The sequence below is a fragment of the Erythrolamprus reginae genome, chromosome 1, assembly GCF_031021105.1.
Source record: "Erythrolamprus reginae isolate rEryReg1 chromosome 1, rEryReg1.hap1, whole genome shotgun sequence".
NCBI classification, from domain to species: Eukaryota; Metazoa; Chordata; class Lepidosauria; order Squamata; family Dipsadidae; genus Erythrolamprus; species Erythrolamprus reginae.
Window position 1 is genome coordinate 356,574,491 of NC_091950.1, and position 22,500 is coordinate 356,596,990.

General features: G+C 41.0%; 1 protein-coding gene across 1 annotated transcript in view; it reads right to left on the reverse strand.

Moving 5' to 3' along the window:
* LOC139161611 (calpain-13-like) overlaps positions 1–22,500 on the reverse strand; it is a 141,420-nt gene that overhangs the window by 95,590 nt on the left and 23,330 nt on the right. The window contains exon 3 of the mRNA XM_070740987.1: positions 7,080–7,152. Coding sequence (XP_070597088.1) covers positions 7,080–7,152 — 73 coding nt within the window. The remainder of the gene's footprint in view (positions 1–7,079; positions 7,153–22,500) is intronic.

The following is a 22,500-nucleotide window of genomic DNA, read 5'->3' on the forward strand; positions in this document are numbered from 1 at the left end:
GTTTTGGTTTGGTTTTTTGCTTCCATGTGTGCCTAAAACCATGCCGAAGCACGGGCACACCTGCATCTCCGCAAGTGATTCTGCTACCTGCACAGCTGCAGTAGCAGAATTGCACTGGACTCCACTAGCACTCAGAGCCACGGGGCGAGCACATGTCGCCGTTCCACCTTAACAGCCCACCTCTGGTGAAAGGCCATGTGTCTTCAGGTTTATAGAATACTGATTTTTCAAACATGTATGGAACAGGCTTGACTTCCTGGCTCCAATCCTTCCCCGCAGGGAGGCGGAACCAATGAAGATGTTCCGCCCCAGAAGCCTGATGGACCCAGAGGGCTTTCAGACGGCGCTTGGGGTTATTCCAGAGGCACTCATCCACAGTTCGGCGGAGTCTCTTGCGGAGGCCTGGAATACGGCTGCTGCGGAGGCTCTCGACCGGATTGCGCCTTTGCGACCTCTCCGTGGCGCTAGACCCCGTAGAGCCCCATGGTTCAACGAGGAGCTCCGGGAGTTGAAACGCCAAAAGAGACGTCTAGAGAAGCGATGGAGGAAGAGTAGGTCTGAATCTGATCGAACACGTGTAAGAGCTTTTATTAAGACTTACAAAGTGGCGCTCAAGGCGGCAAGATGCGCGTACCATGCCGCCTTGATTGCATCAGCGGAATCCCACCCGGCCGCTCTGTTTAGGGTGACCCGCTCCCTTCTTAACCAAGGGGGAGTTGGGGAGCCCTTGCAGAGTAGTGCTGAGGAGTTTAACACGTTTTTCGCTGATAAAGTCGCTCAGATCCAATTGTAAAACAGAGTCGACTGACAATGAGTCAGTCGAGGTGACTGGGGCACGTACTTGTCCACCTGTCTGGGAAGAGTTTGATCTGGTGACACCTGATGAAGTGGACAAGGCCATTGGAGCTGTGAGTTCCGCCACCTGTCTACTGGATCCGTGTCCCTCCTGGTTGGTTTCGGCCAGCAGGGAGGTGACACGGAGCTGGGCCCAGGAGATTACCAACGCTTCCTTGGGGAGGGGAGTTTTTCCATCACTCTATAAAGAAGCGCTCGTGCGCCCCCTCCTCAAGAAGCCCTCCCTGGACCCAGCTGTCCTTAACAACTATCGTCCAGTCTCCAACCTTCCCTTTATGGGGAAGGTTGTCGAGAAGGTGGTGGCACTCCAGCTCCAGCGGTCCTTGGAAGAAGCCGATTATCTAGGTCCCCAGCAGTCGGGTTTCAGGCCCGGTTACAGCACGGAAACCGCTTTGGTCGCGTTGATGGATGATCTCTGGCGGGCCCGGGACAGGGGTTTATCCTCTGTCCTGGTGCTTCTTGACCTCTCAGCGGCTTTCGATACCATCGACCATGGTATCCTTCTGCACCGGCTGGAGGGGTTGGGGGTGGGAGGCACTGTTCTTCAGTGGTTCTCCTCCTACCTCTCTGGCCGGTCGCAGTCGGTGTTAGTGGGGGGTCAGAGGTCGACTCCTAGGTTTCTCCCTTGTGGGGTGCCTCAGGGGTCGGTCCTCTCCCCCCTGCTATTCAACATCTACATGAAACCACTGGGCGAGATCATCCAAGGACATGGGGTGAGGTATCATCAATATGCAGATGATACCCAGCTTTACATCTCCACCCCATGCCCAGTCAACGAAGCGGTGGAAGTGATGTGCCGGTGCCTGGAGGCTGTTGGGGCCTGGATGGGTGTCAACAGACTCAAGCTCAACCCGGATAAGACGGAGTGGCTGTGGGTTTTGCCTCCCAAGGACAATCCCATCTGTCCATCCATTACCCTGGGGGGGAATTATTGACCCCCTCAGAGAGGGTCCGCAACTTGGGCGTCCTCCTCGATCCACAGCTCACATTAGAAAAACATCTCTCATCTGTGGCGAGGGGGGCGTTTGCCCAGGTTCGCCTGGTGCACCAGTTGCGGCCCTATCTGGACCGGGACTCATTGCTCACAGTCACTCATGCCCTCATCACCTCGAGGTTCGACTACTGTAATGCTCTCTACATGGGGCTACCTTTGAAAAGTGTTCGGAAACTTCAGATCGTGCAGAATGCAGCTGCGAGAGCAGTCATGGGCTTACCTAGGTATGCCCATGTTTCACCATCACTCCGCAGTCTGCATTGGCTGCCGATCAGTTTGCGGTCACAATTCAAAGTGTTGGTTATGACCTTTAAATCCCTTCATGGCATTGGACCAGAATATCTCCGAGACCGCCTCCTGCCGCACGAATCCCAGCGACCGATTAGGTCCCACAGAGTGGGCCTTCTCCGGGTCCCGTCAACTAAACAATGTCGGTTGGCGGGCCCCAGGGGAAGAGCCTTCTCTGTGGCGGCACCGGCCCTCTGGAACCAACTCCCCCCGGAGATTAGAACTGCCCCTACTCTTCCTGCCTTCCGTAAACTCCTTAAAACCCACCTTTGCCATCAGGCATGGGGGAACTGAAACATCTTCCCCTGGGCATGTTTAATTTATATATGGTATGCTTGTGTCTATGTCTGTTAGTATATGGGGTCTTTTTAAATCTTTAAAATTTAAAATTTAGATTATTTATGATTTGTTTCCACATGTTGTGAGCCGCCCCGAGTCTTCGGAGAGGGGCAGCATACAAATCTAAGTAATAAATAAATAAATAAATCCTCAACAATCAGCAGGAGATTAATTCATTCTCTCCTTACAAAGTGTATGCTTTCCAGTCGATATGGTTCTTTTCTATAGCTCTTAAAAAGTTGCATACAAATCTAAATAATAAAATAAATAAATAATAAAATAAATAAATTGTTTTGGGATTTTCCCAAAAGGTTTATCTCTGGTTTGAAGTATTGGTGGGATGAGACCATGATATTCTGTAGGCCCTTGAATAAAATATTTTTTGAAGTTATTCCTTTTATTCTTACTGAAACAATTGTTAGTTACTCTGCAATTATTTTGTAAATGGATGCATTTTAAGTTTTTAACTGATATCCCTGTATTCTTGATTGGGCATCTATAAAGTTTTTGTGGAATATTTCACTGGCTAGAGTAAGTGCAGTATCTAAGTAAGAGTAAGAGAGTTTATCCATCCATCTGTATAAACCAGAAGAACAATTCTCATTTCATTTACTTCCAGGATCCAAGCTGTTCTTCCTTCCACTTCTTGTTTGCCACACATACTTTTTTTGTCTTTTTCTTTTCCACTTCAGCTGCTAATAAGCCTTGCATATCCAGGTCATCTTTCATAAAGACAATTTTCTTGTTTCTCTTGCTGTGGCTTGCTTTTCATTTACTCTATCCTTGCTCTGCTGGAAGAAGGATGTCGTTTATCACTCTGAGTAGATGATCTCTTCATTTTTGTCAAAGGCATTAATGTTTTAGCATGCTGTTTGCCACTTGAAATGCTTTTAGTTTGAAACAGATATATTTAGATGTATAATGTGCTATATATGCATGATATATAATTATATATGAGATAATAATGTTAAAATACCAGTTAGTTTTCTAATGTGAAGCCCTAATTATATAACTAGAGATTATTGAGTGTTCCAGAGCCTCCTTCCTTGACTGAAGAGAAAGGCACATATCTTAGGAGGCCAGACACCCCAAGAATAACTAAATGTCTGGTATATCCTTATTATGTATATTCTCCAATGAACTATAAACAATGCATACCAAATCACCTTTTGAAGGGTTTTCATAGTCTGAATTTATGGAGTCCTCAGGAAATTGTTATCTGACCTTCCTTATCAAAGAACAAATTTACCAACTTTAAGGTTTCTCAACCTTAGCAAATTTAAAATATATGGACTTCAATTCCCAGAATCCCCCACCAGCCAGTTTCTTGGACTAAAAATTGAGATGAAGTGGGGGAGAAGATACACAAGATTCTGTTACTATTATCTTGCAGTAAAGGTAGTGTCAATACTCATGATTGATGTTTCTTGTCTGGACCACCTCTGAGGGCCAACCTCTGGGAGCTGAGGTCCACATATCTAAAAGTTGCCAAGGTTGAGAAACCTTATCATTGATCTATGTCACTTCCTGTTGTATTTTATTGTGCATGTGTATAATATATGTGTATAACTATACTGCATGTGTATAAACAACATACAGTAACTGTACATCAGGTCTCTTTGCCACCTCCCTTGAGGGATCAAGGCATTGAGTCCAGTGAATAAAACAATAATTTGTAATCTTTGCAGTTATTTAGGATAAGTTATTTAGGTGTCTTTTCCACCACTTTTCTCATTTTGGTACAAATTCATCACTGAAGTGCATAAGTGCAATAGCGTGCCTCCCGTCCCCTGTCCTATTGTCTCTCCTATATCTCATATATCATATCTACTATTCTTCTATTCTAATCTTCTTATACTACTCTCATAATATCCTTCTATTCTCTAATTGATATATTCTATTCCTAAATTTTCACTTCTATTCTTTCTCTAATATATTTTACTCGAGTATAACCTCTATAACCTTCATTGTGTATTGTTGTGTATTGGAATTAATTAATTAATTAATTAATTAATTAATTAATTAATTAATAGTTTCTATCATCCCAGAGGTTATTTTTCAAGAGGCAACTGGACTTTCTGGTTTTCCTTTGAAGACATTCCGCTTCTCATCCAAGAAGCTTCTTCAGGTCTGACCAGATGGTAATGAATGGACAGATTTATATTCTTTGCAGACAACTGGTCATTTGCATTCTTTTAGGGAGTCATTGAGATCATCTCAAGATTTATCTGTGTTGACAGGGTCACCAGAATTGTGCAAACAGATATAGAGCCTTCTTGGAACTTACTTCCTTACTTACTTACTTGCAGCATATGATCTTGTGGGCAATATTTAGATCTTGTTTAAGGTGTCTTAGTTCTAAGCTTTCTAGGCCCAGGATTCAAAGTCTAGACTCGTAGGGTATTCTATTTCGAGTGGAGGAGTGAAGGGCTTTTCTGGTGAAGTATATTTGGACATTTTCAAGGGTTTTAATGTCTGAGATGCGATATGGGTTCCAAACAGATGAGCTGTATTCGAGGATGGGTCTGGCAAAAGTTTTGTAAGCTCTGGTAAGTAGTGTGAGATTGCCAGAGCAGAAGCTACATAGCATTAGGTTTACAACTCTTGAAGCCGTCTTGGCTATGTTGTTGCAGTGGGCTTTGGCATTTGTTTGTTTTATTTGTTTATTTGTTTATTTGTTTATTTGTTTATTTGTTTATTTGTTTATTTGTTTATTTGTTTATTTGTTTATTTATTTGTTTGTTTGTTTGTTTGTTTGTTTGTTTGTTTGTTTGTTTGTTTTTTGTTTGATTGATTGTTTGTTTGTTTGTTTGTTTGTTTGTTTGTTTGTTTGTTTATTTGTTTATTTGTTTATTTGTTTATTTGTTTATTTGTTTATTTGTTTATTTGTTTATTTGTTTATTTGTTTATTTGTTTATTTGTTTATTTGTTTATTTGTTTATTTGTTTATTTGTTTATTTGTTTATTTGTTTATTTGTTTATTTGTTTATTTGTTTATTTGTTTATTTGTTTATTTGTTTATTTGTTTATTTGTTTATTTGTTTATTTGTTTATTTGTTTATTTGTTTATTTGTTTATTTGTTTATTTGTTTATTTGTTTATTTGTTTATTAAATTTGTATGCCGCCCCTCTCCGTAGACTCCGTAGACACTTAAATCTTTTGTTATTGGTATACCAAGGTCTTTAACTGAGTGGGGATTATCTGTGATAATTTGATTATTCAGTTCGTATTTGGAGTTCAGATTCTTCTTCCCAATGTGTAGGAAAGGACTGTTGAAAGGACTGTGTTGTAGAATGGGGATAGATGATGTCGTATCTCCCCCCCCCCCCTGTTGAGAGAGTGTTATTCATGGCTCACTGCATTGTATTGCATATACCACAATGCTCAGTTTGTGTTCGTTTTATCCTTGGAGTAGACAAACTTCTGCCTTAATGTATTCTTGGGTTTGGCGTGTATACATATGTTGTGTTTCTATGTGTTCTCTCTCTCAGGTTCATTACTATATTGTGGCAACTTTATTCCCTTGTCCCAACCCACTGCTGTCATCGCTCCACAAGCCTGTTCTTAACACATTTTCTTTCACCCATATCTTATTCATTTTTTCCCCTTCACTTGTCATTTGCCTTGCTTCTTTGTACTGTCTTGCTCTATCAGCCAAACCATCTTTCTTCTCTTTAAACCTCTCCTAATCAAACCTTAATTTTCTTTTTTTCCCCAAACACATCCGTCACACATCATCGGTTTCCTATTTGGATCTATGCTTTCTCTGCTACCCATTTATACCCCATCAGCTTTTCTTTTCACTTATCAAACTCTAGCACCTGTTTTCTGCTGTTTTGTATTTATTACAAAGCTGATGGATGAAATTCAGAGCATAAAATTAAATGTATGCTTTAATCTCCCTCTGAAATCAGTAGGCTTCAGACAGCTTAACTTTGGTAAGATTGCTTCCTGGACCAAACTCTGTTCTCTTCCACTTAATACCATGTCAGGCAATATTCAGTACAGACCTGTTCAAAAGACAGGGTGGTATCAAAACACAGGTAAGGTAGGCTAGAAGAGGACCATAAAATAAAATTTAAAAATGGGGAAAGTAGACAGTGAATAGAGATTTCCCCCCCTTATCTCAAAATGGTAGAATACAGGTTGGGTCTTTAACCTGAAGAGGGTTTGGGGGTTCATTCTACCCTACATCCATTATCAAAGATATACAGTACCTCTTAATACAAATTGTTGGAAGCCACAAAATGCCAGTTGTAAGCAATCAGCTACTTTATTGTATTCTACCTATAGTACAATAATCTACTCAGATGGCTCGCCCTTCCTTGGGAAGAAACAGATAAAGGGGAGGGGGGTTAGGATCAATCCTAGGTATCTTGCAGCTGTGCAACAACTCAAGGCTAACTCCCCATTTGATCCCTCCTCTTTGCCTGGCTGGTAATTTCCCAACACAAATTCTACTGTGGCTCTTTTGTTTTATGCCCTGTTTTTCATTGGAAAAGCCTTGACCATTAGGAGGACATTTTATGCATACACAATATCCTTTGAAAACCTTTAATTTCCATAACCATACTCTCATTACTTAAACATTCAATGCCTTACCTATTTTTTGTCCTTGAAGAATATCAAATCTGCTTATTCCATCCACAAATAAACATGGATTTTTGACCCATTCCTTCAATGGAAAATGAAAAACAATATTCATTCATTCTTGATTAATGAATTATTTAATGAATTATTATTACCAACAGCATTAATTTAAATAATTATTTACCCTAGCTACTGCCAGCACTTCAATATAAATTAATAAAAAAGAGAAGTCCTGTGGATTAAGAGACTCGGGGAAGTAGAACACATATATTCAGTTGGAAGTGATATTATTATTATTATCATTATTATTATTATTATTATTATTATTATTATTATTATTATTATTAATATCATCATTATTATTATTATTATTATTATTATTATTATTATTATTAATAATAATAATAATAATAATATCATCATTATCATTATCATTATCATTATTTATTAGATTTGTATGCCGCCCCTCTCCGAAGACTCGGATTTTCCTATTGTACCTACATGTTCATCTTGATAATCCGAAGACCTGAGATCTAGAATGGTGTATGCATGCTCTCACCATCTGTGCAGACTGCTTTGAAACTAGACTTGCATTTGGAAACTATGGCTGCCAGTGAGATGTATACACCAAAGAAATTGTTAATCTATGGACAAAGTAACATTTGAATAACAAGGACATGCATACAGAAATGTTTATGAGAGTAGTTATGAACAATTATTCAGCCACACACAGATACATAAATTTGAGTTAAAGTTTATTTTAAGAAATAGCACAGTCCAATAAACAATCCAGGTGATATGCATAATAGTCAGAATAACAGTTCAAAGAATATCAAATTACAAAGTTTTCTTACCAGTTGTTTTTGTCACGAACAGTAAAGATACCAAGCTTAAACACAGTTTAGCTACAGCAGAGAACAGAATGCCATAGAAAGCATATCAGAGAGAGAATATCAAATCAGAAAGAGAGAACCATGATCTCTAGCTCCCTCTTATGGCAACCCGCAACACAATCAACCAATCAGAAATAGCATACCTTTAAAGCTATATGCATCAACACAGTTATATCGACATACATATATTATTGGTTTATATATTGCCTGTGTTTGGACATAGTCCTAACAGAAATAGTTTAGAAGAGTATTGCTATAAAAACTTCCAACTTCTTCTACCAATATGTAATCCAGTTTAATGAATTATTCTAGGAGAGAGAGATTTAGAATGTACTGTACTTCATTCCATTTGAAGATATTGCATTACATCAAAAATGGAGCTTTCAGTGTTTTTTTACCAACTTTGTTTACTGGACTTGAAAGAAACTGCTGGAGTTATCCAGCTGAGCCTTGTTACCTACGGCAAGAAATTATTTATCTAGACATCCGTTGTTAGTCTCACTGCTTTTTATTTCTTAAAAAACAAACCCAGATATATGCAATAACCTCAGTGATTACTCTTTCACATCTTTCCTAGTCAATTTAATTAACTGTCAGGGATTCCTCAAGGATAGTATTCCCACCCCCGCCCTCCATTGAAAGCCACACAGGTTTATATTTATCTAACTTAAAGAAAGATTCTGAGTTGTACGCCACCCAGTCAGGTCCCACATAGATGTCTGTGGCGAGGTTCTGCTTAGCCATCTGCAAAGTATTTAAGCCTGTGAATCACAAGCGGATAATATTATAGGCCAGTGATGGCGAACGTTTTTTTGTTCATGTGCCAAAAGCGTATGTGTGCATGTGTTAGAACATGTGCACATGCCCATATCCATTCCTTCCCCCATGCACGCCCACACACTGCCACACATATGTGCAGACATACGCATGTGCACAGGCCTCACTGAAGCCTGGGATGGTGAAATAACAGGCAAACAGGCAAACCGGAAGTTCACAAAAATGGACTTCCGGTTTGCCCATTGTGCTGTTTTTTCCACTCTAGATGCTTCAGGTGGGAGTAGCTTATCTGGACCTTTTCAGTCAGGTTTCAACCCTGCATGTCGTACTGAGATGTCATTGATTATGCTAGTGGATGTCTGGCTTGTGACCTGATTCTCCTCATCCTTCTTGATCCCTTAGTAACTATCAATGCCATCTGCCATTGTAATTTTTGTACTGTGTTTGAATGCTAGTATGGTTCTACTTCATTTTCTGTGGTCAGTTTCAGTTAGTATTGATAAAGAGGAGAAAATGCACCTTATGTTTTTGCTTTATAGTCAACACTTTTGTTTCTTCCATTTACCCTCTAAATTAGGACATTGAATAAGAGAAACTGGCAGCATTGGTTCAGGTCTCATCAATATGCACAATATACATAATGGCATGTTTCAATCCCAGACCAACTCAGTGATTGAGCGTCTGTCTCATTGTCTGGATTTAGGTAAAATTTGTATGGGAAGATTTAGATTCAACCCTAGTATAAAGTGATCAGTCGTCCCACTTTTGGTGGGACAGTCCCGCTTTTTAGCGGCGTTTAAGTCCCAATTTTTTCAGGCGGCCATTTTGCAGAAGCGCGCTCGCTTGTTCTGGCTCCACAGTGCCCTGCCACCACTGTCACGATGCCCCTTGCCCGCCCAGCCCTCTTGCTTGTCCACACCTACAAGACGGGGGCCCTGAGCCTCCCTGCAGATGCCGCTAAAACCACCACCCTCCTCTTCGCTGCTGAAGCTGCCACCCTCCTCAGCAAGTAGCCCTGCACCGTCCGGGCCAGGAGGAACCAAACCCCAACCGCAGCTACTGTCCTAAAGGTATTTTTACACACACACACACACACACACACACACACACACACACACACAAAGTTGTCTGTGTCTTCCCCCCATTACAAATGGATTTGAGAACTGGGCAGTTTCAGAGCTGTACACCCATCACCACTGAAATGAATCAGACCAGTCAGAAATGGTAAAGACGGTTCCGTTTATTCAGCTCGTAAACAAGTGACTTCAGCCAGGAACGCGTCTGAGCTGTCAGTGTCAAAAGCAGCTCTATTTATACTTTAAAGGCTCGCGCCTAAAAGAAACGGCCGTGCGTCTTAACCAATCAGACGCGACCTTGATTTATTCACATTTAAAATTTACAGAGACAGTATTTTTACAGAATTTCTTTTTACAGACTTAACACCCCTCCCTCATTGGTTGAGCGCAACTGTCAATCAGTGAGCCATGTGATGTAATCCTCCAGTCTGCTTGGCCTGCGTGAAAGTCGCTCAGACCTGCGCAGATCATTTGTGTCTGTGAACTCAACGGAGGAGGATGGCTCGTTGCTGTCTCTTGTCCGCGGCTGGGCCCGAGTTGGGGCTCCGGCCTGCGGCTGAGGATATGATGGCGTTGCACCGGTTCCTGACGAGGAGGACGGCTCGGAGTCGTTGTTGGAGAATCCTGGCCATGGTGAGTCCATTAAACAATCAAAAAGTTCAGGCTCTGTGTGAGAGTCTGCTTGGGGGGAAGAATGTTTGTTAGCGGTTTGATCATTGTCAGGTGTTAAACGCCCCCGCAAGTGATCTATGTGCCGCTTCCATGTGCGGCCATCCTCTAGTAGAACAAAATATGTTTTAGGAGCTGTTTGCTGGATTATTTTGCCTTTGAGCCAATTTAAACCCCCATCAAAATTTTTAGCAAATACATTTTGCCCTAGGTACATACTTCTTTCAGGTATTCTACATGTTACATCATTATAATTTGTTGTACAATAATGGGGGTGCAACCTGTCCAGAGGGGACCGTATTTTTCGACCCAATAAAATTTCTGCAGGGCTTTTATTAGTGATGGAATTTGGGGTGATATGTTGCATTAATAGGAATTTATCCAAATTGTGTTGTAATTCCCCCGGGCCTGCCCTGCGCAGTGCCTCTTTGGCCACCCGAACATAACGTTCTGCCAGACCATTAACCCATGGCGAATAAGGGGATGTGAGGGCGTGTCTGACCCCCAAATTACTGAGGAAACATTCAAATTGTCTGGCGGTCAATTGTGGCCCATTATCAGAAACCAGGATGTCTGGACACCCATGAGTGGCAAACAAGTGATACAAAGCCTTTATAGTGGCACAAGTAGTGATGTTTTGCATGGCTATTATTTCTACCCATCTGGAGAAAGCATCTACTACAATCAAAAAATTCTGGGATCCAATAGGGCCTGCAAAATCGATGTGTATGCGTGACCATGGCCCAGTGGGTTTCTCCCATTCAACCGGTGTTGTTTTGGGTGGATTGGGACGTGACTCCTGGCAAGGGTCACAGTTTGCTACCCACTGCTCGATGTCTGAGTCTAGGCCTGGCCACCACAAGTGTCCTCTGGCCAAACCCTTCATTCTTACAATACCTGGGTGGCCCTCATGTAGCATACATAGCACTTTTTGTTTTAAACTGTTAGGAATGACTACCCTGTCACCCCATAAAATACAACCCTTCATATAAGACAATTCCAACCTTTTTGATTTAAAATCTGTTAGTCCTGCTTCCTCAGGGTCTCCTGTCCAACCCTTTTGTATACAGTTAATAACCTTTAACAATATTGGGTCCTTTTTGGTGTATTCAGCTACCTCTTTGGCTGTGGTCAGAGGATTTTCCTCAAAGTCTAATAGTAATATGTCTTCTGCCGGGGTTGGGTCTTTAACTAATTCAGGCATGGGGCATCTGCTTAGGCCATCTGCATGGTTTATTGCTTTTCCCCCTTTGTGGTTTAACTCATATTGGTATCCTGATAAAAATAGCGCCCACCTAATCAATCTGGGGGACATGAAAGGAGGAGTTGGCTTGTTAGAAGCCAGTAGACCTAATAGGGGTTTGTGATCTGTAATAAGTTCAAAACTCCTCCCACACAGGTAGTTGTGAAATTTCTTCACGCTGGAAACTAGGGCCAATGCCTCTTTGTCCAATTGGCTATAATTTCTTTCGGCCATGGACAATGTCCTGGAGAAAAAAGCGATTGGGGCTTCTGTTTTGTTGGGCATTATATGAGCTAATACCCCGCCTACCCCATAAGCCGAAGCGTCACATGTAAGCCTTATGGGCAAAATTGAGCTGTATTGAACCACTACGCTTTTAGATGTCAATAATTGTTTTATTTTGCAAAAAGCTTCGCGCTCAGGTGTGCCCCAGGTCCAGGGAATTCCCTTCTGCAGCAGTCAGTGTAGAGGTTCTGCTGCCGTTGCCTTCTGTTTTAGAAAGATAGAATAAAAATTAAGAAGGCCCAGGAATGCTTGGAGTTCCGTCTTATTATTTGGCTCGGGTGCTTCTGTTATGGCTTTTAATTTTTCTGTTGTGGGGTGGATTCCCTCGCCGTCTATTCTGTAACCCAGGAATTCGATGCTTTTGGCTCCCCATACACATTTGTCTGCTTTTACTCTCAAACCCCTGGATTGTAGCCTGGACAATACTTCTCTAATTCTTTCATTTAATTGTGATTGGTCGTCCCCTGAGATAAGAATATCTTCAAAATATGGGGTGGTTCCTTTTATGCCTGCCAGTAACCGCTCCATTAGGCTTTGGAAAATGCCTGGGGCTATGCTGACCCCAAATTGCAAGCGGGTGCATCTGAAAGCACCCCTGTGAGTAACTATGGTCTGTGCCAGGGATGTGGGCTCATCGACCGGGAGCTGTTGGTATGCCTGTGCGAGGTCGATTTTAGAGAAGACCCTTCCCTCCCCCAGTGAGTGCAGGAGCTGTTGGACTACCGGAATTGGATATGGGTGGTGTTGGAGGGCTTTGTTTATCGTTGCTTTGTAATCTGCACAGACCCTTAAGGAGCCATCAGGTTTAAGCGGTGTGACTATAGGGGTTTCCCATGGCCCTTGTTCCACCGGGACTAGAATGCCCTGAGCTATAAGTTTATCCAGTTGGATGTCCAATTTGGGGAGGAGTGGTAAAGGAACCCTGCGAGGCTTAAGTCTGACAGGGGGAACCTTGGGGTCTAGAGAAAAAGAAATAGGGGGCCCATTATATGTGCCCAATGTAGGGCTGAAAACCTCAGGAAACTCTTGAACAAAGTCAGGAACATCATTATCAGCATTAATATTACAAATTCCCAATATTTTAATGCCTAGAGGAGACATCCATGTTAACCCAAGGAGGGAGTGTTTAGCTCCCTCAACCACAACCAATGGAAGAGAACATTTACATTTCTTAAATTGGACAGGCACATCTACTTTCCCCAATACAGGTATAACATTTCCCTGAAAATCCCTTATAACCAGAGTTGTTTGCATTAAATCAGATTTAAGAAAATTAGGCATGTACATTTTAAATTTGTCCCAAGGCATAATAGAATACTTTGACCCTGTGTCTAATTCCAAATTACAGGGTTTGCCATTTAAATGTAACGAGATAACAATTTTGCTCCCTTTTTTTGTATTTGCGCAATTTACGTAAGTTTGTGCGTTACCTCGTGAGTAGTCACGGTTAGCGGTGGAGTAATTTCTGCGGTTGAAGCCTCTGGAAAATTTGTTGTCTCGCGGTTGTTGTGCCTGATTGTTGAATCTTGGTTGGCGGGGTGCAGAGAAGGACTCCTCGGGAAGGGGCGCTCTGCATGCCTCTGCGATGTGTCCGCGCCGGTTGCAGCGGCGGCAAATAGCGTCGCGGAATGGGCAGCGTTGTCTTGCGTGGTTCCCTCGGCATCCGGGGCAAGGGTTGGATGGTCGTTGGTATCTGGGCTGTCTGGCTTGGTCAGATGGCAGCAGGAGACAGGTGTCGTCGTCCGTGGCAGCTGGGCTGAGGTCATCTGGTGCCTCGGCGTGGGAGACAGCAACGGAGATTTTTGAAACGGTTTCTTTTTTTTCGTGTTCCTTCAGTTCTTTTGCGGCCGCGTCAGCTACTTCGGCAGTTTGAGCCAACTTGATGACAGATTGAAGCGTTGGCTCATCTTCTGTTAGTATTTTATTTCGGACTGCGGCGTTTTTCATTCCAAAAATAAGAGCGTCGGTGAGGCGAGCTTACGGGTTGTCAAATTTGCACTTTGACAGTACTGTGCGAAGTCGCGTGGCGAATTGGTTTATGGATTCCGACTCACGTTGTGTCATTCTGGAAAATTGGTGTCTGTTTTGTTGGTTTAAAATGATTGGCGAGTCTTGTTTGGAGGTCGTCCCAAGGAACGGTTTTAGCCGGGAGCGGGTCGGTCAGCGTTTGAACGAGGTCGAAGATTTCAGTCCCGCAATAATTTTAAAAAATCGCCCGCTTCCTGTCGGCTTCGGCTTCTCCCATTCCTGCCGCTTCGAGAAAAATTTCGAATTTTGCCATGTAGGCGTCCCATGACGACTTTTCGGGGTCGAAGTAGTCGGGAGCCCGGCCGATCTGGAGGTTGTTCATTCTTGACACGTGGATTCTTCGTTCTCTCGTCGCCAGTGAAATGAATCAGACCAGTCAGAAATGGTAAAGACGGTTCCGTTTATTCAGCTCGTAAACAAGTGACTCCAGCCAGGAACGCGTCTGAGCTGTCAGTGTCAAAAGCAGCTCTATTTATACTTTAAAGGCTCGCGCCTAAAAGAAACGGCCGTGCGTCTTAACCAATCAGACGCGACCTTGATTTATTCACATTTAAAATTTACAGAGACATTAATAAAGTACAAATATAAATATGCACATTTAGAAACATTTTCTTCTTGCTCCATCCAATGTTTGTCCTGATCCTACTTCTTTTCTGGAGTGCAATCCAAAAAAGCATATCCCTCAGCACATAAAGCTATTTACCTCCAAGCATCAATTTATCATCTCCCTCACTATCAATCAATAGAATTAGGAAAATGAACTCCTAACTATTTAATTCTATTTCTCTTTCGCTGTGTGTAATAAAATTTGATGTTCTTTTAAAATGAGCATTAATGGGCTTTTTTTTTTTTTTTTGCTGTATACACAACCTCCCAAAATAAAAATTGCATTCCTTCAGCTCAAGAAGAAGTGGAGCAGGGAGGAAATTCAAAAAAATTCCGTAACGGTTCTATGGGTGTGGCTTGGGAGGGCGTGGCATGGGAAGGATACTGTAAAATCCTCATTCCCTCCCCACTCCCCAGCCAGAGGTGTTGTTTGCCAGTTCTCCTAACTACTCAAAATGCTGGTTCTCCAGAACCTGTCATAATCTGCTGAATTTCACCCGTGAAGTAGAGTAACATATTTCCTGAATGTGACTCCTTCATTAAAGTCATGTCACTACTTATTTATCTGAATAAATTCAGTGCCGATTTTGAATTGTAATTGGTGGCTGAGAAGAAGAAGCAGCAGCAACCTGTGATGTTAATATTTGCACCAATTCAGTTTCTCCAGTAGAAGATATTTTCAAAAAGGGCATGACTCATTACCCTGAGGTCACTTTTATTTTCTCAGGGCAGAATTCAGTCTTCTTTAGAAAACTTTCCAGAAAATCCCTTTTGATTTTTTAAAAGTTTTCTATGTTGGATAATACACTAAGCTTTATTTTCCTACATTGTGCTACTCTGGTGGACTGTAAGAGACAGGGTATTTAGTCATTTGACAAATCTGGAGTATGTTCCTATGGATAGTACTTACGAATGATACTTTTGTATAAGATATTATGAAAGAGACATAAAAAGGATATTCCTTCTTCCTTTTTTCTGAAAATCCATTATTCATAAGCTATTGCAAAAGAAGACAAATCCCACCCACTTTATTCATGTATTTATTCATTCTTTCTATTTTTATGGCTACTCATCTCGCAATTGTCACTCAGGGCGGCTTACAGCATGTCAGACTGCTTACAATTGCCACCAGGCTTGAAATTTTGGGCTTGGACAATCTAGAACTACTATGATCTGACCTATGTGTAGTGCACAAAATTGTCTGCTACAATGTACTACCTGTCAATCACTACTTCAGCTTCAACCACAATAATACATGAGCTAACAATAGATACAAACTCAAGGTAAGCCGCTCCAAACTCGATTGCAGAAAATACAACTATAGCAACAGAGTAGTCAATGCCTGAAATACACTATATGACTCTGTTGTCACATCCTCAAACTCCCATAACTTTAATCTTAAACTCTGTCTGCTCTGGACCTCACTCCATTCCTAAGAGGTCTGTAAGAAGTGTGCATAAGTGCACCAGTGTGCCTACCATCCCTGTCCTACTTTCCCCCATTTATTAATACCCATTTCCTATGTTCATGTCTATATTTATACTTATACCTGTTATCTCATAATGTTTTGACTTACTAACTAACTAACTAACTAACTAACTAACTAACTAACTAACTAACTAACTAACTAAATAAACAAACAAACAAACAAACAAACAAACAAATAAATAAATAAATAAATAAATAAATAAATAAATAAATAAACTTTTAAAACCCAATATTAATAGATACTTTTTAAAAACAACAATGGTCATGAAAGGCCAATCCAAATCAAACAGTTAACAGAAACATATCAACTTATTCAAACTTCTTCAGACTGAAGTACAGTCATGAAAGCTCAGAACAGACAAATGGAACATATGAGTAGTTGAATTTCAAACAGGGAAACTAATTGACAGAAGATTTTGATAGCAGATACAGTACACCATAGGGTGGTTACCCTGATTAAGGGACAGGGCCAATTAAAATGTTTATTAAAAACAGATGAAATAAAAATCAATAGTGGCACTTTGCTTAACTTATCTAGAAAACTATTATATTTTAACACATGTTTATAGGAATCCCCATCCAGCATTTTATATGATTTTCAGGTTTAAAATAAATTAAGAGTTAATTTAGCTGGCATAAAATCCAGCTAGTTTACTCCTAACGTCTGCCAATCAAGCTGCCACAGTTGGCAAAAAGATTAGCAACCCCTGTCTCTCTTTCACTCTTATGTTTCCAAATTCTTCAAATGGCCAAAGGCCCAGAAGAGACTAACATGAAAGGAAAGTGTTATTAAGCATCCACTGATACTAAAAAGGAAGGAATCTAATTCTCTCTAGCCTTTGGCCACTCTGCTTGAGGAATCTAGGAGTTATAATCCAAAACCCCTGAAGGGAATTAAGAGTAGTTTTAAACCAGAAGCAATCACTGCATGGATTGGAATTTACTTAACCATGCCATGAGGATGTTTAAAAGGTGTAATGAATTGTGCATGTATATCAAATATATCTCAGCAAGGTAGAGCAACTGGGTGATCTTGTAAGGAAGCTGAGCAAGGTTGGGCCAAGTAACTTCTTGAATGGTAAATGAACAGAGAATATCAGAACTATAGGCTAGGCAGGAAATTGAAAAACCATCCTGGAAGAAGCCCCGATAAATAGAAACATAGAAACTGATGGCAGAAAAAGACCTCATGGTCCATCTAGTCTGCCCTTATACTATTTCCTGTGTTTTATCTTAGGATGGATATATGTTTATCCCAGGCATGTTTAAATTCAGTTACTGTGGATTTACCAACCACGTCTGCTGGAAGTTTGTTCCAAGGATCTATTACTCTTTCAGTGAAATAATATTTTCTCACGTTGCTTTTGATCTTTCCCCCAACTAACTTCAGATTGTGCCCCTTTGTTCTTGTGTTCACTTTCCTATTAAAAACACTTCCCTCCTGGACCTTATTTAACCCTTTAACATATTTAAATGTTTCGATCCTGTCCCCCCTTTTCCTTCTGTCCTCCAGACTATACAGATTGAGTTCATGAAGTCTTTCCTGATACGTTTTATGCTTAAGACTTTCCACCATTCTTGTAGCCCGTCTTTGGGCCCGTTCAATTTTGTCAATATCTTTTTGTAGGTGAGGTCTCCAGAACTGAACACAGTATTCCAAATGTGGTCTCACCAGCGCTCTATATAAGGGGATCACAATCTCCCTCTTCCTGCTTGTTATACCTCTAGCTATGCAGCCAAGCATCCTACTTGCTTTTCCTACTGCCCGACCACACTGCTCACCCATTTTGAGACTGTCAGAAATCACTACCCCTAAATCCTTCTCTTCTGAAGTTTCACTGCAGTTATCAGTTTACCGTAATTCAAGGCCATCTTCATTTATTCTGATCAGTAAATTAGCTATTTGGCCAGTGTTAATTCCTCTCCATTATTATTCAAGTGCAAAATAACAAACCACCAGATTTTTGCCTATTGGATGGAAGTGTAAACTAGTATCAAATTCTTACATCAAGGTATTCTAGATTTTTAAAAGATGGTATTTTTAATTTTAAGCACAACATACAGGATTGTGTGGTTTTGATCATGGTCAAATCAATGGCATAATATATGTCTGCCCTAGTAGAGAATTTATGTAGCTCAAGGCTGAATGTTCAGTTCTTGGTGGGTTTTTTGAGCTTGTTTCTCTTCCTGGACACATTAGCAGCTAGGTAACATCATCAGTGTGTGGAGGAATTGTGTTTTCTGTCTGTTTAGTTTGATAAATTGTCTTACCAGCCATTACAAGGGCATTGAGCATGAGCCGGGGTGGTGCAGCAGGTAGAGTGCTGTACTGCAGGCCACTGAAGCTGACTGTAGATCTGAAGGTCAGCGGTTCAAATCTCATCATCGGCTCAAGGTTAACTCAGCCTTCCATCCTTCCGAGGTGGGTAAAATGAGGACCCAAATTGTGGGGGCAATATGCTGGCTCTGTTAAAAAGTGCTATTGCTAACATGTTGTAAGCCGCCCTGAGTCTAAGGAGAAGGGTGGCATAAAAATCAAATAGATAGATAGATAGATAGATAGATAGATAGATAGATAGATAGATAGATAGATAGATAGATAGATAGATAGATTAGATAGATAGACAGATAAATAGTTTCTTCCCTTTTTGCTTTTGGGGTGGAACACTATCTATTTATTTTAATTCTTGCTTCACTAGACAGTGCAATGAGGGAAGATCTGTTTAAATCTACCGTATTTCTTTTCCCCCCACTTTAGATTGCTTCCTTTCTTGAATAGTTTATGCATAGCGGTTATCTGATTGTGGCCGTTTATGCCTCAATCATCAGAGTGCCATGGCTTAGGACAGTGATGGCGATCCAATGGCACATGTGCCACAGATGGCACATAGAACCATATTGGAGAGCACATGAAGTGTTTCCCTATGTCAGCTCCAGCATGCACGCATGCTCTAGCAGGCTGATTTTCTGCCTTGGAGAAGACCCAGAGTACAAAAAAATGCTGCAAAGGTAAGGTGACCAGACGTCCCAAATTTCGCGGGACAGTCCCACTTTTTGCCTATTTGTCCCATGTCCCGGTGGGTTTTTTAAAAGTCCCGCTTTTTAAAAACGTCATGTCCATAGGGGAGGGGATGTGGGGAGATTCTGTGCTGCACCTATTTCAAGAAAACTATCTGGCATACAGTCACTCCCCCAATTTGTAGTTAATAGTATATGTTGTGGTTGGCTCTGGGCCAGCTCCTGCCCCAAGGAATGTAGGGATGGATGTGGGTGAATCCTCCCAGTGTCAAAGGCCTGTTTTACTGCCGACTGCTTCAGACAGCGAAGTATCATCGGAAACAGGGAGTGACTGTGAAATGGGACCCTCAGAGGGGGTCATGGCGGACAGCCCATTAGGAAGCAATTCCTCCTCCTCCTTATCTTCGCTGGACTCTGATGAAGAAGCAGTTATAGATGCACGCATGCGAAGGGCCATGAATAAGAGAGAGCAGCTACATAGGTATTACAAAAGATAAGAGAGTTCACCTGTGGTTGGATGTGGTTCAACTAATTAGGGCTGCTGTTAAATGGGCAGCGTGCCAGCCTCTCAGTGTGGAAGATTATCTGTTTGTGATAGTGGATGTGGCTTGACTCTCCGGATTCTCCAAGGACTCTGTGCTTTGATATCAGGACTCTGAACATAAATCATTGTGAGTTGGACAAAAGTCTGAAGGAGAGTAGCTGTGAGGACTTCACAGCTACTTGTTAATTGCTTTGAGTTTGTTTTTTCTGTTTTTTCATTGCATTCAAGTCTGTTTGCTTTGAAAGTGAGCCCTTTGACTACAAAAAGGGGGTTTTGCTTCTATTTTTCTGTGGATAAAGAAAGTATTCTTGACTTTTCACATGTGTGTGTCTGTTTTTGCTACCTTTGCATTTAATTAGAGGCTTGTGCAACGAGCCGGTAGAACAACTATATATTTAAATATAATAAAGTCCAACACGTTACATCTATGACTAAAGGGTTGGGAACTCAGGCTGTGTCAGGAATGATAGTTCTGTGTTCCAATCCTGCTCCCTTTGGGGATGCCTGATGTTAAATTGGCTCACTTTACAAATCAAAACAAGCTGCTCCAAGCTGTCAGCACTGCCTGGCATCTGCAAATCAAGCTGTGTTCTTTCTGCTTTGTGCTCCAAAGATTCCAGGCTCTGAATGTAATTGGCAATTCTCTTGTCAATGCATGAGATAAAACTGAAACCTGCTTTGTTTCTCAGCTGCCACATTGGATCTGGAAGGGTGACAGTATTTAAAAAAATGTTATCTGTCAGTTAAATAACCAGATACGGCATGACTCAGAAAATGCAAAACAAGCAAAGACTTCTTAGAAGGTAAGGTAGTCTTCTTTCTTTACCTTCACTTTTCAAAAACCAATCTTCAGGTGGAAAAACAAAGAAAAAAAATCTGAGGAACAACATGACTATTGTGCAAAATGCATATTTCAATGAATGTGGATTGAGGTAACTGCTTTCAATTAAAATTAACATTGAGATTCTACTACCTTGTATAAAACCACATATGTAGCCTTTTAAATGCAAAATACCTTCTGCTCTACAGCTGAGCTTCACTATTTGTCTTCACTTTATAAAACAGCCAGGAAAAGTATTATTTTAAACTTTACTAATTAATTTTAAGAAAGAGGAAAAGGCAAGTGCTGCAAGGTTGGATGAATGAAATATTCCATATTAATAAGAAAATGTAACCGGATAGTTGTATCCTGTTACACTTCCTTATCTACACCACATGTATACAGTCATAAGTTCAATGTGACTTTCTCCATTAGATGTGTCTACTTTTTTTTGTTAGTTGCAACATTCCTCCAGGTCCTCTACCATCCTTTGCAGTCCATTTAAGCTTGCATCTACTGCTTCAGTGATTCCATCCAGCCACTTCATCATCCCCTTCTTTTGCCCTCAATCTTTCCCAGCATTAGGCTCTTCTCCAGTGAGTCCTTCCTTTCCATTAGGTTGCCGAAATATTTGAGTTTCATCTTGAGGGTCTGGCCTTCTAAAGAGCAGTCAGGGTTGATCTCCTCTAGGACTGACCAATTTGATTGATGTGTGTTCAGAGGCAGCCTAACTCTAAGAATACAGGCTGAACTTGAATGACTTGATGTTCCCTTTTAAATAATGACTATTAATTATTTGGAAATAGTTATCACACTTTTCAACTTCCAGAAACTTCTAGTGCTATATCAAGAATTATTTTAACTGCAGTAATAAAGCTATTGGTAGCAGAGTCAAGTTAGAAAATGCCTTTGCCAAGTTTTGACCACATGTAGGCAAAAATCAAAAATCTACTGGAGATATCTAGCACAAAAGTAATCTAGTTACAGTATATTCCAAATCCTTTGGATTTTCCAAATTAATGGTGTTTTTTAACTCACTTTCTTCCAGGATTTTCATTTTAATGTTACCATCTAATACCTTCTGCTGCTCCAACAAAAACGTTTGTAGTCCAGAAAATATTACAAAGCTTTACTTATACTAACATGGTCCATTTGGAATATACTGGCTGACTTTATGATGTTGAAGTTGGGTCGTTAAGGTGGTATTAGCTTTTAATGACCAAAAATATTTTCTGCAAGAAGATCTGTCCTGATCCTTCGGGTCTGCTGACTTTATAATCATTTTAAATTCCATTATGATTAGGCATGAATGGATGGATGGATACTGTATATGGATGGTTAGATGGATGCCTAGATGGAGAACTGAAGACAACAGTTGAGATACACGTAGGCCAGTGGTGGGTTGCTACTGGTTCTCACCAGTAGCAGCAGTGGGAAGCTCCGCCCACCCACCCAGAAGTCATCAAAAATGCTCTGTGCAGAAGTATTGCATGCACACAAAGCGCCCATGCATTCCCGTTGTTGAACCAGTAGCAAAAGTAAGTGGAACCACTACTGATATAAGCTATACAGAGTAGGTCATAGGAGCAGTTCAGCCTTGGATATCTAACTGGGCAATTTATTACTGAGGTGAAGATAGATTTAAGTGAAAATTGGTTTGGTTATTGAAAAAAAGATTAGAATGCGTTATATTGATCAGAAAGTAAGAAATGCAGTTCCTAACAGTACCCAGCTATGTAGCCAATGATAAATTAATCCAAAATACTTAGTAGGTATCAAGCTGCTAATTGCTGGATTAGAGAAATATTCTTTAGAATTTGATTTGTCTTTCTAATTGTGTTCCATGGGCTAAAAAAGTGAGGAACTAAGCTCTTCCTTTGGAAGGCAGCCATCAAATAAAACACTTTGGCCTTAATTCAATGAGCAACTGACTGGAAGAAGACAGCAGAATTTGCACCTGTTGTAAGAAGGAAGGCAAGAAGACAT